The 19,196-nt window shown below is 36.5% G+C and overlaps 1 protein-coding gene across 1 annotated transcript in view; it reads left to right on the top strand.

Annotated features, from left to right (window-relative positions):
• Window positions 1-294: 294 nt before the first annotated feature.
• Window positions 295-19,196, top strand: part of LOC104276546 (unconventional myosin-XVI-like) — a gene marked incomplete at its 5' end in the record, with an annotated part of 47,268 nt that continues 28,366 nt past the window's right edge. Inside the window, 4 exons of the mRNA XM_009872917.1 lie at window positions 295-370; window positions 2,496-2,668; window positions 6,812-6,892; window positions 7,137-7,342. Coding sequence (XP_009871219.1) covers window positions 295-370; window positions 2,496-2,668; window positions 6,812-6,892; window positions 7,137-7,342 — 536 coding nt within the window. The remainder of the gene's footprint in view (window positions 371-2,495; window positions 2,669-6,811; window positions 6,893-7,136; window positions 7,343-19,196) is intronic.

Genomic DNA, 19,196 nt, shown 5'->3' with positions numbered 1-19,196 from the left:
GATGTTTAGGTCACTGTCTTCTGCTCAGCGTTACACTTTTGATTCAAAGTCTTGCACCACGGGAATGTTCTAGAATCAGTCTGATGAAATTCCCTGTACTTTCAGAGACACACAGTGTTCAACAACTGGTTCTTGTGCTTAGCATTGTTGGCTCTAAGAAAAGAACAAAAGACACTACCTGGTGCCAGCCTTTATCTGTTGAGCTGGAAGAAAAACAGCTTCATTCCTACTGCTGTAAGACTTTTTAAAAGGTGTATTGGTTATTACTAATGATGTCACAATATTTTCTTATAGGTTACGTATGAAATTGCTGGTGCAATAGAAAAAAATAAAGATTCCCTTTCACAAAATCTCATATTTGTAATGAAAAGTAAGTAAATGGTTTTGTGGTTGATGTTGTGAGAAATCAAGATATTGTGACTTGATTTTAATTTTCATTTTATTTTTAAGAGAAATTTATATCTATTTTATTTCAGTTTAAAAAAAAGTCACCCTGATCTTTTTGAAGTATCCAAGCATTGTTTGGATGTTACTCCAATTTAGAGAGTTTTTAGAATTCTTGAACATAAGGCATCTTCATCATGTATCATGATGTGATGTAATGATCCAAAAAGCATAGTGTGATAGATGAGTATGACTTAAAGAAACCTTTAAGTATGAATTAAAACAAAAATAAACACCAGAAAATAGAGAAAGAAAATACGGCTCCCAAAATCATAGAGGCTGTGGTGGGATGCCCTTCACTACTTGAGGACCTTTCTAAAAGCAGGAACTTGTGGGCGTTCTTATGTTTTTCAGTGAATAGATACAAATGTCCATTGAAATACAAAATTAAATACCTTTCCTTGTGCATATTGTATAATTATGCCTAATAATAATGCATCCCAGTTTATTAATTAATGATTCATAATTAGATTATTGAAAACCTCTATCATTTTCCCTTCTCTGAAGAAAACCAAAAGATATTCCCCAGGGAAATGTCAGTGTGTCCTGAGATGTTGTTTGTCTTTTCTCCAACCACTGCAGAGTTTTTCATTTAATATATTATATACTCATATTTCTTTCCATAGAAATACAGGTCATTTGGAGACACTATTTGCCTTCCAAATCACCCACACTGTTACAATGTATTATTTTTAGCAATTTTACCCTAGTAAAATAATTGATGCATTTTAAAGGCAAATGATGTACATTAAGGATGAAGGAAAAAAAAAAAAAAGAAGAACTGATATGGAATGTAATCCTATTAATAATAGTTTTAGAGATGTTCCAGTTCTCACTACTTGGAATTTACATGATAGTCTGCTAAAGGGTATAAGAAGGTATGTTCTAGTATGTTAGTATTATAATAATTATAATTAATGGAAAAAATCTGAAGGAAGAATATTTGCAAGGATGTTAAGTCACTTAAGGTCTATGTTGCTTTTTTATTAAGTAACTTAGTCTTAAAACCTATTGATTATCAGTGACATATTTCCTTTAGGGTCACTTTCATAAGTTATGTAGACGTATACCTTAAGTGCATGTTTCCTTGATTTTTATTGAATTTACTTTCCTTAGGGAAAACTTAAAAATATGCTAACAACTTTTAAAAAATTTGAATATATGTGTAAAAATGCCAAACATACCTGTCCGAAAAATAAAACCATGAGAGAATATTGACATAGGTTTTATCTATTTTAATTTGAAGGACATAAATTTAAGGGGCTTTTTTAAGATTAACTGCTGTGACAATACAAGTAGCATGTAATTACCATGATCATCTTAAAAAGCCCCTGATCATAATCTCACAAAGGGTAATGTTACTGAAATTAGTATAAGGTATCCTATCTATGTTAAAACTCAGATTTTTGTTTTAAAAACACCTCTTGGAAGTGCATTTGTTTTGTACTAATTATCACCACTGCATCAAACCTACGTATGTCATTTTCTTTCTTCTGTAAATGCTTATAAGTGTGGTCTTGATGTAGAGAACTGTGAAGCCAGCTTGCTCCAGTTCTGTCCTTTATCTTGCCTTTTTTTTTCCCCATCCCTTCCCATCTTGTGTTTAATATAATTCTTTATCTTTGGTGCAATGTCTATAATTTATTTCTGTCAAATATCTTGATCATTTCTAAATACTACATGCTATCTCTTATATTGCTTTAATAGATGGATAAATTGTGAATCTTTAATGCAGCAAAATTCAGAGGTGATTATCACATAAGTAATGTAGTTTAGACAGATCACAGTGTGAAATGTTTTGTTTCTTGTTCTATTTTGTTCAGCACAGGACCTGAATATGTTTAAAAATACTGTTACTGATGGCTGATGTCCTTAAATATCGAATGCTCTTTGATAACTAACATAATAGTTTATTGTTTTGTCCATTTGTTTCAAGTTTACTAATTTAATTCTGGCTCCTACTGCATGTATTTGTATTTCCAAATACATTAGATATAATTTTCTAACTTGAATTTTATCTTCATGCATTAATATTTTCTTTTTTTTCCCAGCTAGTGAAAATATAGTCATCAATCAATTGTTCCAGTCCAAGCTGACACAAACTGGATCACTTGTTCCTCCTCATTCCCTTAAAATCAAAGGCTGTAAAGCAGCTTTGCTGAGTAAAAAACCATCAGTAGCCTGTGCAAGTGGAGAAGCAAAGAAATATATTGAGCTCAGCAAGGTAAGAATTTAGGACTCTTTCCTTCTGGAACATTTTCCTTGATTACTTTGTAATTTCTGAAAGCTCCTTCTTTGCTTTATTCTCTGTAGTCATTGGACTATTAAAATAATTTATTACTTAATATCAGCACTAAAGCAATAGTGAGAACTATCAGGTTTTAATTTACTAACAAAGCTGGTTCAAGAACCTCTTTCTTGGACTCTCTAAGCAGGTTGGGCTAGATGATGAGGTCCCCTGAAGCCTGTGCTATTCCATGAATTTTGGTTCCGGGGCTTAGCAGTGGATGTAATGTTACTGATTTTTGGCTGTATAGGAACTCTTGGTTGTTTTGACTCCTTAGCTGACTTTCTGATAAATAGTCAAGTAAATGAAAACACAGTCCCAAATGTCTTTTTTGTGTTAACATGAGAAGATTTCTGGTTTCCAAAACATGGTTGCTGTAATTTTGTATGAAGATCAACACTGTACATTTTGGCCAACTGTTATTTTCAATGGTCACTTGCGTGTAAATTTTCCCAGTCAAATTTTAAATCAAATCAAACTCTTAATTCCTGAATTTCTCTCTTCTTCTGTTAGTTAAGTCAACCAAAAAGGTTTGTTGGTTTGGATTTTTTTTAAAAAAAAAAGAAGTATGGCTGCGGGGGAAACTTGTGAGGCTATGAAAAAATTAATTATTCATGTCACATGGAACAGCTCTCTTTTGAGAAGAAAGAACATGATTTGCTGCATCCATTCTTGACAGAGCTTTGGAATTCCTCCTTCTTCTAGAAAAGAATCAAGCACTTCTCACAATGCATCAGCTGCCTCGTCATGCTTCTTGAATCTTATGACTCTATTTTTGGCTTACAGCTGCATAAAATTGATTCTCTTGTGGGATTAAGGAGCCTCCTCTCATGTGTCATTGTGGAAAGCTTTATGCAAGTACATCCATAGAATAGCAATGAAACTTTCCTTATAGTCCCCTGCTGATAGTAGTGTAATTCCTGTCTACTGTTCTTGTCAGTAATCTCAGTGGAAAAACTTAACTTGAAGTGAATGGTGTTGGTTTAACGATATATTTAGCAAACAGCTGAGGCATCACAAGGTGCCTTTAGGTGCCTTTCCGCTATACTATCAGCTTCCTAGAGGATGTGAAGAAGACTAAGGCTATGAAAAAGATCCTAGTCCCATAAATGGAAGGAAATATGAAAAGCATGTCTAAGTTAGAAGCCTAATCAAGCCAGGGAGAAACATCTCACAGCTGGGATCTCTGAAACTATGAGGTTTTTGACCAGTCCAGAATAGCTTTTAACCTGGCATTACTCTCTGGAGAGACAGAAGACATATTCACATTCCTGTGGGAAGCATGATAAATTAAGTCAGAAATCCCAGATTCAGTAAGAATGCTCTACACTTTTAGGTATTAGATGGAAGATGGAAAAAACTTTATCCTTCATCTGCCCACAGAAACAAGGATGGCTTGGCTTCTCAGAGGTAGGCTTTGAGAATTGCTGTGCAGCTGAGACAGAGCACCACTTAGTTTGTAGATACTAAGTTAGCCTAATCTAGTCAAGGTGCTATGCTGTCCTGCAGGACAGAAGCAGAACTTTAGATATCTAAGCTGTTCCACTGGCAAAAAAAAAAGAAAAAAACAAAGAAAAAAAAAAAAGAAAGATGTTTCTTGTTTTGGAATAGGCACGTGATGCAGGAGCTGGAAGTAGGTAAGTGCTTAAATTTCTTTCTGGATCAAACCCACATCTGTAACTGTGCTGTCACAAGTAATTTCTTCCCATTCCCAGTATAGCCTATATCCACTGTGATGGTCTGGAATAATGTTGGTTTTGTTGTTATTGCAGTTGGAAAAGTAATGTAAGGGGTATTTTCTTATCAGCTTAGAACTCAAATGTCTGTATGATAGAAAATCATCAACCACTGCATATTTATGGGAGTTTATCCTGAGGGTAACAGCAATTAAGGGGGGGGGTGGGAAGGAAAAAAAGAGGAAGGGGAAGAAAGAAGCACATTAAGGCATGAATAATCAACTGGAGACTGACATTCCAGTGTAACACACATCATACTGCAGGCAGTGAGAAAGGCAAAATGGAAAGTGTTCATGTTGTTCATCTAGTGTTCATCTAGACTCCACCATATCCATGAAAGAGAAGTAGATACTTTCAGAGAGCAGACAGGAATTTGTTGTGATTCCCCTCCCCTTTCAGCCTGTCATCTGCAGTCCTAACTAGGTTATGTACTTACAGATTTTTCTGTGTATGGCTATGTATCTACCTGTTTACCCTTCCATAAATGACTCTGCTTGATTTTGAGCATGCTCTTAGAGGTAAGGATGGTCTACCTCTTTGATCTCACTTCTCTACTTGTAGTAGGGTCCAAGAGAATGGTGCTTCCATTTTAAGATGCATATGAACACATCTAATAGCTGGCTATTATTTTCGAGCATACAAATAGACTCAGGAATTTGGAGATGCCAGCTCAAGTCTCCATGACTTATGAAGACTGTGTGTCCTTTTCAAGTGAAATAGAATATATCTTCATTGATACTCTCACAACTCGTGTTCACATCAGCTCTTACTCCCTTGATTTTCTGTAGTCTTAGTGCATGCTTTGGCCCTGTTGCCTTCCCCTTAATTCCTTTGGAAGAAGCAGTGGGTTTCAGAGTTCATACAGCAGAATTTGAGTCATATGAATGCACATCACTAACAGAAGACTTTTTTTTCCCAATGACATCTTGTTTTGTTTATGAGCACTTTGCTTCTTTGTTAGTTGAAGAACTCATCTATTGAAAAGCTTTTGGTATGTCTTCTGGTAAAAGCTTTAAAATATTCTGCTGGTAAAGTGAGATTATTTAGGAGGAGGTTTTAGCTTCTTATCAGAAATTACAAAGTCATATGTGTGTATATTTTCTCTGTAGATTAGAGGTACAAGATTTTCCAACATAAAGCTGAATATTTGAGGGTAATAGAGAAGTAGATCTTTGGTGATGAGTCTTGTTCCTTAGGCTGTAGCTGAGGATGTCTAGATTTGGTGAGTTGGAATTAAATTAATTTTTTGTCTTTGCTTTGTTTCCTTTCTTTTCTCTCTCTCATTCTGAACCAAACACTTCCTTCCCATGTTAAGAAGTATCCAACACAGGACAGCAGGCGGGAACTTAAGCATCCAAAGTGTTGTTCCTGGCTCTTCCAGTAACTCAGGAAATGGCCTTGAATTAGTGACTAAATCTATTGTAGGCCAGAACATACTGACTTGATAGAAAGGGAGTTTTATGGAGTAAGTGGACTGGAAAAAGGCAGTTGAAAAGTCAGAGGTGAAAAGGCTGCCTGTTCTAGAGGTTTGAATCTAAGAGCTGGGCCAAATCCTGGAAAGCAATAATTTTGCCAGCCTTCCTCTAGAAAGTTTAACAAAACCCCCTAATTTCTAGAACCACTTTTATGATGATTATTGCTATTTGAGTCTCAAAGATAGGAAGTAGAACAGTAAAAAAAAAAAATTTGTTCTCCACTCCCATTTCTGATGTATAGGATAACATTGGTTCTAATGAGATATGAAGTTATTGATCATTTGTGTCTATAATGGGTGAAAGCGGGTTAAAAGAGAAAACAAGAAAACCTCAACTGCATTCATATGTGCAGGAAGAAAAGAGAAGGGTTTTTTAGTGTTATTGATTTTGCCTTCAAGATTTTTTTCTTAATGAGCTATGCTTACTTGCACTTACTCATTAAAGACCTGCCAAAGACACAAGGAACCTGTTCCTGTTCAGATAGTTACAGATTTATGCTACTGAATGGGTATATGGATGATGATTTATGCTGCTGTATGACAGACGGTATGGGATGTTAACTTCACAAGCCCCACTTCTGCAACAGAGTTTCAGATCATATTGCTTTGCCCAGTTATTTGGAAAAGGTCTTTTATCTTTCCAGTGGTATACAGTTGCTTTTGAAATCAAAACTTTCTTCCAGTCATGGCTCTGCAGGTACTTGGAGATATGTATCCACTTTCCAAATTCTTTCTGAAACTTACATCATTGTAGGTCAAACTATTAGTATCAATATTTCCTTTTGTTAATAAATTGTATAACAATGAAAATGAAGGTTTACTGCACATCTTGAGATTAAGATGTTGTGTGTATGCTTTTCTCCTTCACAGCTCTTGAAAAAGAAAGGAACATCTTCATTTCTTCAGAAACTGGAACGAGGGGGACCAACCACTGTGGCAATACAGCTCAGGGTCAGTGAATATCTTCTGGACAGAAATTTACAAAATATAACCCCCCAAAAATACATTATAAAGGCAGAATTAGTCTCTACAGATTGCAATGGAAGAAAGAAAAATCATATGCTTGAGAAAGCCACTTGCATGGCTAGGTCAAGCCTTTTGAGAAAATGATGTTAAAAGGTTAGGAAGCGCATACATGTTGAGCAATTGCCTTTGCTTTACAATAATAATTGATAACTTTTTTTTCTTCCCACAGAAATCGCTCACAGATATTATTGGGAAGCTGCAGAACTGCACACCACATTCTGTTCATTGTATAAAGCCTAATAACTCCAAGTTGCCAGATACTTTTGACAATTTTTATGTGTCTGCTCAACTGCAGTATATTGGTGTTTTAGACATGGTCAAAATCATACGGCATGGATATCCAATACGTCTGTCTTTCACAGACTTCTTGTCAAGGTAAACTCTTCTAAGTTTCATAAAAACTTTTCCTTAGCGACAGTACAAAGCCTTCTGTCATGTTCTGGTAGTGCTTGCAGTGTTGTTTTGCTGATGAGTCTTTCAGACTTTCTTCAGAGAAAAATCATGTCTGCCAACAAGGACTGTAGGCTTGTTATTTTTAACTGAAGAAATCATGAAGTTTATGGAAATATATTTATAAAGATCATCAGCAAAATATACTCAACTAAAAAGATATAACTTCATAAAATAGTTATATTTTTGTAATTTATGCTATCTGTGTGATTTGTAAAAAACCTCCACAAAATATTGCATGTTGTCTGCAGCTAATTAAAAAGCAGAAGGAGAAATAGTCTAATTTTTTGAGTTTATCAGTGTAGATGTCAGAGATTCAGCATTTGTATTTCATATGCTAGAATTTGTTACTGTATAGTGGTGATATTAATGCTTATACCACAACTCCATTTTAATTATTGTTATTAAAAATTAATGCAACTTTGAATTAATGTAAAAAGGCAAAAATAAATATTTCATTGCTTCTGGCTGAAGGCAAACTTGTTTCACCCATCTCCATTTCAATTTTGGGGTTTTGGCTTCCTTGCATTCCCAAATGTTTCAGATTAGAAAGAGCACTACCTTGTCCAAGAGATGTTTGGTTAGCAGCCTCAGGCACTCAACACACGTTCCTCCTCTCTGCACGTTCTGCTCCTTGACTATTTCATTGAGCAGTCATGATATGTCTTATGTATTATTTTACTTTGGAAAAAAAGTATGTAAATATCAGCTGCTTACACACATCTAAACTTTCAGTTGCCTTCTTGGAGAAACTTGTGGATGTTAAATTATGACTTGGATAGGATCATATTTGCTTTGGCAATTCTGTAAATGTTCAAGAAGCACAGGAGTAGAGGAGTTTATAATCCCACGCATTTCGAAAGTAAACCACCTCTGTCCTACCACAATATTCATCCTGCAGCGTGAATCCACAAGTGCAGACTGGCTGAGGAGAAGATGCAGATAATGAGACATTTGGAAAAGCAGGCTGCTTTCGGATTCGGAAGTGGTAGGGGCAATCTCTATATAGCCAGTTCTATATTACTGAATTGAATACTTCAAGGGATTGTGGCATGGGCATAAACCCACGATACCTTCTGCTGTTAAATCCTTACAATGGCTCCTTACAGCGATTTGGTCCGTGCCACCTAGCTTTTCCCATTGCAATTCCCAGATACAGGTTGGGCGTTACCACAGGCCTGGGACCATTCCTGGTGGCCAGTGTGGAGGTAGCTGCTCTCTTTTGGAGGGTGAAAGAGGGTAACCATATGTGCAAAAGTCATTTTACTCAGTTGGCTTCAGTGCCAGAGAATGATACCATATGTGTTTATTCTAACAGCATAGACATGAGTCCAGCATCTTGACTTGTTGGAGAAACTTTGCCTAAAAAATATCCCTAAAAGACTGATTGAAGATTAAAATATGATTTCAATCATTTTTTTCTACTCTTTCAAGTACATCCCAAAGACAAATTTTTACCTACAACTCTAGAGGACATCTGGCATCTCACAGTAAATATTTATTTGCAGTAATAATAGCAAATCAACAACAGCAACAAACCCCATCAATATGATGCCAGCAACATCTATGGCATTATTTTCAGGTGTTCTAGTTTTGTTACTGTCCATCTTTTTTCCTTTCCCTCAACAATAAAGTATCATTATACATTCTATGCAGCTGAGCTCCTGTCATTTTTACATCAGGTCCTAATAATTGTATTATTATACATAAATTGAATTAAAGACTGACATAAAATCAGAGAATCAGAGAATCAGAGAATCACAGAGTGTTAGGGGTTGGAAGGGACCTCTAGAGATCATCTAGTCCAACCCCCCTGCCAGAGCAGGATCCCCTAGGGCAGCCACACAGGAATGTGTCCAGGCGGGTTTTGAAAGTCTCCAGAGAAGGAGACTCCACAACCTCTTTCGGCAGCCTCTTTCAGTGCTCCGTCACCCTCACTGTAAAGAAATTTCTCCTCATGTTAAAAGTGGAACTTCCAGTGTTCTAGCATATATCCATTATTCCTTGTCCTGTTACTGGGCACCACTGTGAAAAGACTGACACCTTCCTCTTGACACCCACTCCTCAGATATTCATATACATTCATAAGATCCGCTCCCAGCCTTCTCTTTTCAAGACTAAACAGCCCCAGTTCTCTCGGTCTCTCTTCATAGGAGAAATGTTCAAGTCCCTTAATGATCCTCGTAGCTCTCCATTTGACTCTCTCCAGTAGATCCATGTCTTTTGAATTCGGGAGCCCAAAACTGGACACAGTATGTGTGGTCTCACTAGGGCAGAGGAGAGGGGGAGGAGAACCTCCCTAGACCTGCTGGACACATTTTTCTTAATGCACCCCAGGATCCCATTGGCCCTCTTGGCCACAAGGACACATTGCTGTCCCATGGACAACTTATTGTCCACTAGCACTCCAAGGTCTTTCTCCATGGAGCTGCTTTCCAGCAGGGTGTCCCCTAATCTGTACTGGTGCCTGGTGTTATTCCTCCCCAGATGCAGGACTCTACACTTGTCCGTGTTGAACTTCATGAGATTCCCCTTCGCCCAGCTCTCCAGCCTGTGCCAGCCACCCCCCCACCCCAATTTCATATCATCAGCAAACTTTCTATCCCCTCATCCAGGTCATTGATGAAGATATTGAACAAAACTGCAGCCAGTACTGATACCCTATGAATATATGTTGAACCTACTCAGAAGTTACCAATAATCACTCTGCATGCATCTCTTGGCACTACTGATTTTTAGATTTGTGTTCAAATTGGCCCAGCAGTACTGAAAGAAATCATCAGCAATGTGAGAATTTTTACAGTAGCCATTCCTGTCACCCAGGCCAGAGATTATCTTTTAACAACAGAATGTGCGAATTCTTCACTTTGCTCACCATGACCAGCTAACCTTCATATTCACATTCAATGTATTTGCATAATTCTTTTAATTTCTTTTAGTGCAAGCATGTGGCTATTTTTTCTATTATTGGCTGAAAAGTATGAAATTGTAAAGCAGAAATGATAGTATTACATTGCAGTTTGAGAATGCTGTCAATTGTTCATGCTGTAATATTTTAGCCAGTAGACTACAAGTAAGAAAGGGAAAAGAATTATTTAATTCAGAGATTATGAGATACCTTTTCAAAATGTCTTCTAAATCTGTTTAATACTTCAGTGACTGGACAGGATGGTTTTGGAAAATGGGTGATTAATTTTGGCGATGTTCTTGTAAACAAAGTTTGCTTTGTTGGTTGTTCAGCCTAAGTCTGGTCTTGTCCTCTTATTCATTGGTTAAAATAAGAAAATTTTTTTCAGTTTTCCGCATATGCTTATAGACCTGAGGTTGATACGCTTTCTTGCCTTTCCATTTTTTATTTCCTTTGGTGTCAGACTGGTATTTCTAGTGTTCTAATACTTGAGAAAATAGTCATCTTCTCTATTTCTGCAATTATTTTTTCTCCATCATGGCTCTTCTAGTTCTTTTGCATGGTTAAGAATGGTCTGTCATTTCCAGCCCTTTGATGGGCAGCAGTGGTTGCACTGGTATGCATTTGGGCATGAACACTGAAATACTGATGGCTTTCTAAGAGCTGCTTCTTGCGCAGCAGTCAGGATGTTGCACAAGAGTCTAAACTTGTCTCTCTGAGGTACTGGTTATTATTCTTCATGTTGTAGAAGAGAGAAAAAAATGAAATCCACTTAAGTTGTACTTAGGGTCCCTCAATCCCAAATCAATATAAATACCACATGAATAGGTAAAATATAAAATGTCACTTATGACAAGCAGTGATCACAACAGGCCACAATGATGCTGGTGTGTTAGTGAGCCAACTCCATTCTGAGATCTCCTGGAACGAGGAAGAGAAAAAAAAAACCCAAACAGATAAACTATTGCTCTAGACAGAGGTGGATAGTTAGAGGCTTAGTTAAAACCTCATAATTAAGGAAGGATCATGGGTAGGATCTGAAACACAATGAAGGCTTGCACCTTTGAGTGCAGAAATGTACACCATCTGACAGGATCTCCACTTTCTATGGTATTTTCATATCTGGAAGGACCCATGATACTTAGAATCCCAGGGATAAAAGAATGATGTTGTTGGGTTTTGTTTTGTGGGTTTTTTTCCTTCATAGGGAATAAGTGTATTTGTTTAATAATATATTGATCATACTGAGGTGGGAGGACCGAGGTGGAATGAGGCTGTAAACAAATGAATGCTCTTACCAAGTGCTCTTACCGTGCTGAAAAAGTTTAGCCTCCCTCACAAGGAGTGAAGGAATTACTCTCCGTTACTCTGGGGAGAAACACCTTGACAGCTAACAACAGAAAAACACAAAGGAGAAAGAAAAATTAGACAATTTCCGTCTTTCGGTGAGAATAATTTGCCAACAACTTTTTTTTTTTTCTGACTGTTTTCTAATAAATGGAATTATAAGCCATTTTTGCTTTATTCTGTCAGACTTTGCTGTGTCCTTCTTTGTAAATACTAAATGCTAATAAGGACTTCTGAGGAAAGTTTCCTCCCCATTTGAGTCATGCATTATAGCAATTTGACCACGTGGTCTCAAAGGGGAAAAAAACAGGCTTACAGATGCAAAAAAACCCCAAGACATCCTCTTATTTGGATATAGTTGATAAGTTTGAACTTATGAATTATCAATCCAAGAATGGTAAAACTTGGAGGTAGCAAAATGTGTCTCCAGCTAGGTGCCTGTGAGAGTTTTACCCATAACAGTTAAGATTTTCACCCAAGTTTCAGTGAATGCATCTGTGTGGTTCACAGGTTGGCTTAGCTCAGCTGCAAGCGTTTTATCGCAGTGATGCAAGGAAATCTTACTTTTTCTATAGCTCATTGTACTATGCAGTTCTCCTGGGCTTACCTGGCTTGAGAAGTACAGGATATTAATGGTAGATCTGAAAGCACTGTGAAGAATCAAAGAGAATTTGTGGCCCAGATCCCAGCTTCAATTCCCCAAAGACAGTGAACTGCCACCCTCCTCCACCCTCCCTGCAGTTTTTGTACATTTACTTATAAGGTCTGCCTTATCATATAGGTAATATATTCAGAGTTAAAAAAGAAAATAAATATTAAAAATCTGGGGTTTGCAGGCTAATAAAAAGACAGAGTTTTTGAATCAGAGGCCCTTGTGGTGAAGTGATAGAATATCAGAAAACCTGGATATTCTATCAGTAATACAGACAGTACTATTTCTTTCTTAATTAGATGAATTTGAATAAATTTCTATTAATATCTAACTAGGGATTAATATTACTGGTCTCTAGCATATATTTATAAGTCATATTTGAACTCTTATGAAGGCTAAAGAAAGACAGTAGCTAAGGAAAGGTCAAATTTGCAAGAGCACTTCTTCCTGGGCTACAAAGCTTAATCATTACTTCTGTTGCTGTCCTTCTTGGATTTGCTGGTTCTGCTTCTGTATTATCAAAGTAAAAGTTGACAGCTGCTAGGTGAACCTCTCAATCACCAAAGTTCGTTGAACAGAAGAGAAATCTTGAGGAAATTCTGATGTTTAAGTGGAAGCTGTGACAGTTACTGTCAATGAATATATAATAAAAATGAGAATTAATAAGGTCAGATGCTATTAAATGCTGTAAAAACAGGCAGCAGCAGTATAATTATGAAATGATATATGGGATTTCAGTGCATTTGCCAACTTCAGCTGCAGTGTTTCTGTCGAATTTGCCTGCAGTGCTGGCTCCGTTTCTAAAGCTCTTTTGAGCAGAGAGACAGAAATAAGTTTTTACCTTAACTTTAAAATAGAAAGCCTTGAGTATCATGTATTTGAGACTCCTGGAAAAGTCTACCCATATATTTTGCATGAATATTTTCAGAATTGTTCTCAGTGGGCTGGATTTTGAAATTCTAGATTTGCTTTTAAGTCAAGGCACTGGCACAAACAATGTTGCAAAGAGTTCAGATTTCCAATTTGCAGCCCAAACTGTAGACACAGGTAAAGTATCCTCAAATATCCTTTTCCTGGAAGAAAGAAAACAGTAAAATAGTTGTGGAATTAGGAACTGTCTGCAGATATTTTCTTTCCAGAATTTCATGTTTTGATATGTTAATTAAAACGAGGATAATTCCACCCAAGATACACAAAAAACTTTTTAGTAGGAAAATAGTAATTTTTATGGGTTTTGATGCAATGACAAAAAAGCCAGTAACAGTGTGTGCTTTATGACCAGTGTAGAACAACAGGTCTCAGAAACTCTGGGACACAGACAGAGCCTGATTGTACAAGCTTAATGTCTAGAACCTAATCTCTTTGCATCCAATAATAAAATGGATCCTGGCTGACTTTCATGTCATTCACCTCACTTGTTGCTCAAGGAAGACATGTAAGAGTCATTTGGAATATAAATTTTTAAAAATAATGATAGTGATCAAGGATCCATCTGCAATAATGAGGTGAGCTTATATTTCTTGCTCAGTGACATACAAGAATATAGCTGTTCAGGATGTTCAGGAAAAAGTGAGGCAATGAGATACTCTGTTTCTCTCGTTCTGAACAATTTTATTTTGGTACCATCCTCCTTTGCAAACACACCTCTACTGTTAATGTTTTGTTAACTAGATTAGAAATTAAAATCAATTTTTCCTCTCTCTTTCTTCTTTAATGTGATTCACCAAGTTGCCGAACTGTACCGTGTTTTGCTTTGCCTGTATTTTAGTTTCCTTGGTCAAGAAAGACTTAATGAATTTAGAAATTGAGGTTCATGTGTTGCACATATTTCTTATATTGGAGACACTGCCTCACAGTGGAGATTAAGGAACATATGGAACACAATGATAATGGATTCTCACGGTAATCATAGCAATGAGGATGAAATAAGTACATTCAAAGCCTGTTCTAAGTTTTCCTCTGATTTCAGTATGAGGTCCTTCTTAGATGAAATTCTTCTTAGAAGTTACACTTAACTGCAGATCCTGAAACCTGCCGTTCTAATCAGGGCAGTGTTCATTGATACTGAGATACTCTAATAGTGGACTTTAAACCAAAAATGGCTTCAGAGCAATTAATTGTTACTAACTCATCTAGACAACTGACTTTGCTTGCAGATCATTCTGAAGAGATACCTTTTTTCACAGGAAAGTTTATGTTCCTGCTAATTTCATTGCTTTTTCAAGTAATGTCTGTCCTTCCACAACTGCCATAAAGCATTATTAATAATTATTCTAATATTTTGATATTTTTTTTTACTATTAGCTGATGCTGTATTACACAGATATGTTATTTATGTTTGTGAATCTTGCATATATCATTTGTGAATTTAAAAAGTGCAGTAAAACATTTCAGAGTCTCCTGAGCAGGTTACGAAAGGCATTAGTGAGAATGATGTACTGAGTAGATTGCAAAGTGATAGGTCATCACATGAACCCTTTTAGTTTTATTGTCTGCTATACAATAGTATTATCAGTCTTCTCATAGAGCACTACATTGATATATGCCATGATGCTTTAAATCCTTGCAAGACGTAATCTAACTGGTGTTACAAAGCAATATTCCATTAAAGTAGATGTAATGATGTCAATTTATATCAAATGGCAATCTCACCATTGCGTAGTTTGCTGTTTCAGACCTCGGGCTGGAAGTTGTATTTCTCACTGAGGGTAATAATTTTTGTTTGTCTTTCTTTTAGAATGGAAGACAAGATAAGTAAATTAAGTACTTCAAAGTCATCAGATTTGAGGGCACCTTAAACCCAAATTCATAAACACTATAATGACTAATCTCTGTGAAGGATGAAGATCATCCACAAAGCTCAAAACCATGATTTTTAAAATGACTGAGTCTTTGGCAGTTCTGGTAACCATCGTATTCTGTAAAGAAGTGTCATGAGTTAACCCCAGTGGGCATCTCAACCCAACACAAATGTTTATTTGCTCTTTCCTCCACAGTGGGGTGTAGGAGAGAATTTGAAGGGCAAAAGTTAGAAAACTCGTGGGTTGAGATAAAGACACTCTAATAGGGAAAGCAAAAGCCGCGCATGCAGGCAATGAAAAATGAAGCATTAATTCTATACTTCCCATCAGCAGGCAAGGTTCAGCCATTTCCAGGAAAACAGGGCTCCTTCACATGGCATGGTTACTTGGAAAGGCAAACACCATCACTCCAAACATTCCCTCCTCTTTCTTATTCCCCTATTTTTTTATATTTTTTTTCCCTTTGTCAGCCTTTCTGGTGGCAGGCCTGGTTTAAAATAAGTTACAGCAGTCTCAGAATTATTTTAAATTACTAACCCCTTGTGAAAGCTCACTGATAGGGAATTGATTGTACTGTAAGAGATAACTAGAACCTAGAGTGCACTGACATTCTTCACAGTGGCATTCTTCCTGGCAAGCCACATGTATTAGAATTGGTGTATATCACCTGAGGAGTTGCCTGGATGTAAGTAGGTATTTGGGACTGTCTTAGAGGTTATAGGCCATTTGAAATCTTTTTGTGCAATGTAATAGTGTAGTCATAGTATCTGGCCTATTCATGAGCAAACTAAATACCTATAGCTATTTGCTATGAGCAAACTATAGCTACGTTACTTATTCTCTAAATGTAGGTAGACTGTTCTGTTTTACCCCCTTAGAGGTTGTTTCTTTGTAGCTGTTTGGCTTGTTCTCTCTATTTTGGCTTTAGATCCTCCTTGATATTCAAAAGACAAGAAATGTACTAGATAATTTCAGATACCTATGACGATTCACCTAATTAGACTGGACATAATTTATAGTGTATAGAGAAAAATGTTCACTTCTAGGATACAATTCAACTGATGTATTTTAGGTTTATCCAGGTATTTCACAGTCTCAGTGTGGCTCCCGTCTATGACAAGGGACAGAATTAATGGTTTGTAAAGGGCTCCAGCAAAATCAGAGAATAACATTTTGGAGTTGAATCAGAAGAGCTTTTGAAGTTATATCATGGATCATCAGTTTTCTAGCCCACAGAGTACGTAATATCCTACATGCAAAATATCAGTCCTTAAGTTGCATGTCACTGAGTTGGACTGTGAGAATGATAAAGCACACTGGCTTACTGACAGTGCACAAATGAGTAGGAGAGAAAATGAAGTTTGTGGGTTTTTTGACTGGAGTTTTCAGTGGTATGTAAGACACCTAGCTTTATATCCCCGTTTGGTCCCCATGTGTTGCCTGATCTAGTTGAGAGGCGTCCCTGTCCCTGACAGGGAGGTTGGATTAAATGATCTCTAAGGTTCCTTCCACCCTAGGCCATTCTATGATTCTATGATATTTAGATGGCAAAAATAAATAACAGCATTTTTGGCTGAGCATCTTGTGAGTTTTATAACACAACTCTCATTTGCTAAAGCAATTATAAACGGTTGTAAACTGTTGTGTCATTGCATTGAAGTCAGTTGAATTATTCATGTCTGTCATGTGCTTAGAGTTCTGTGGGATCAACATGAAAAGGGGTCCCTTGAGTGGAGGGATGTAATTAGGTGAAAATAGACAGATCCAGGGAAATAAAGGTGGCATGGTCAGTTTTAAGTCTGGCAGTTCCTAACTTCCAAGTGTTTCATATACAATCTGAATAATATTCCAGCATTTTTTATATTATATTTAGTATGGAATGTAGAAAGCTTAGCAGAGCTGCTGGCAGCAAGGTTATTGTTTTGTGCAATAATGTTCTGGTTTTAGGCTGTTTCAGAGAGAATCATAGAATCTCAAGGTATTGATACCTTGATAAATCTGTTTGGGAACATTATTGTTTTGTGCAATAATGTTCTGGTTTTAGGCTGTTTCAGAGAGAATCATAGAATCTCAAGGTATTGTTCACCCTCCGCTACTAGGGGTGTGCAAGGTATTTTTCTGCCTTTTGTTCTTCAGCCTTTTTTTTCCTGGCTGTGTTCATTTTTCAAAGCAATGATAAATCTGTTGGGAACACACAAATGTAATTCTGGCTGAACTGTTCCAGCAGTTTCACTGGTTTTCTTTATTTTAACTTAAGGAAGGATCTGTGACATTTTAAAATGTTTATTTCATTTCCAGAATTACGTGCCACCCTTGGTACCTCTGGACTGACATTGAGTTTCCACTAGTATTTGACATTTCTCATCCCTTAGGGTTAACTAAACGTACTAAATCACTCAATAATCCTGTTACTCTGTGATATCCTTATAATATCTATGCATATTTGACATCTCTGAATTTAAAAGCTTGTGCTGTTTCTAAACATTGAGAAATATTCCCACAGAGTACTAAAATATCTACCACTCTACTGGATTCCATCTAAAAGCCTGGATTATAAAAATAGATAAAATTATATTTGCATACAAATAAGAATATTGAAAGTTCTTGACCGATATCTCACAAGCTGACTGACTTCTCTGTATTGTTCTATAACAAGTAGATAATAACATTAAATTATTTCAGAACCTTGATGTTTCAATGAAAATTGAGTACTTCATAATTTGCTGACATCACATAATGACAAAGATAATGGACATAGATTTACATATGGAGGTAAGAAGTTCAGTTAAATGCCAGGCATAGAAATGAACCTGTTAAAAGAGAATATTATCAACCACTAATATTTTCACTAATCCTTGTGCATTGAAACACCTTTAAAGAAATGCCTGCCAAAAAAAAATAGACCTCTTAAATTAATACAGTCTATTTTTAAAAACAAATAATTTAAAGAGGTATGCAACATATTATCTTATGCTAATGGCACTGTACAGAATCTTTGAATTATCTAATTAAGGTGCAAATTGTCACATGGATTGATTAATTTTGATGTATAGTTTTAAAATAATTCCTTTGTATTCATTGATTAATTCAATAGAACTGTGTGATTCTGTTGCCTAGAAGAATATAATTAGTTGCTCTTGACTGCTTTTTTTTCTGCTCATAGGACTTGTACAAATGCAGTCCAGCTGCCCCACACTCAAAAGCAATTGTGACCCTCCTGCTGTTCTTTCTTTCTGTGATTCTGCAGCTGTTAAATTCTTTCCACTCAACTCAGATATTCATGCCACCCTTTTTCTTCTTATCCACATCTTGATATTCTTTACAACCATTTAATCTTCAGCAGAAGAACCTGGAATGAGACTTCCTAAAGCTATATTTCCTAGTCAAACTGATTAATAGTAGGCAGTTAATATTGGCGGCATCTGAGAGCGACCACAAAATCCTGTGGAAGCATGCATGTAAAATCCTTTTGCGTATCTTAATCACTGGATCTTAATTTGCTTTTCTACTTAGATCAACATGGCATTAATTTAATACTATCACAGTTTAAGCAGAAATGCTACTGCTGTACTTCATGGAGAACAGATTCTGATCCAGTGTTGATACAGTATGTCAAGGGGACAGCCTTAGCGTGTCTTGGAAAACGTTGTATACAGTCTGTCTAACTGTTGTAAAATTCAGAGCCAGGAGAATCCAGACTGATACCACTCACAGGGTCCAGAGTGCACAGGAGAAGCTCTCACAGAATAGAGTAGAGATAGAGATAATCTTTCAAAGAACCTATTTGCGTGTTTGGTTTAGGAAGGTCCTAAAAACCTGCCCCATAATCCCAGCACACACCATGTCTGAACTACTAGTGAGCACTGTGGAAAGGCTTTTATGTATTTCATAGAAATCATAGAAACATCAAAGTTGGAAAGGACCGTAAGATCATCAAGTCCAACCTATAGCCCTCCACCACCCTAACACTAAATTTCCATTCCTCTTTGTCTAAGTTGAGATTGCACACAAGAGAAAAAAAAAAGCAAGGAAGAAACAAAGCATCATCTAGATGAAACATCAGATTAAATC

This window comes from Apaloderma vittatum, unplaced genomic scaffold, assembly GCF_000703405.1.
Source record: "Apaloderma vittatum isolate BGI_N311 unplaced genomic scaffold, ASM70340v1 scaffold1577, whole genome shotgun sequence".
In the NCBI taxonomy this organism is placed as follows: domain Eukaryota; kingdom Metazoa; phylum Chordata; class Aves; order Trogoniformes; family Trogonidae; genus Apaloderma; species Apaloderma vittatum.
Note: the sequence above shows the minus strand (reverse complement) of the source record. Positions and strands in the feature narration are given on the sequence as shown.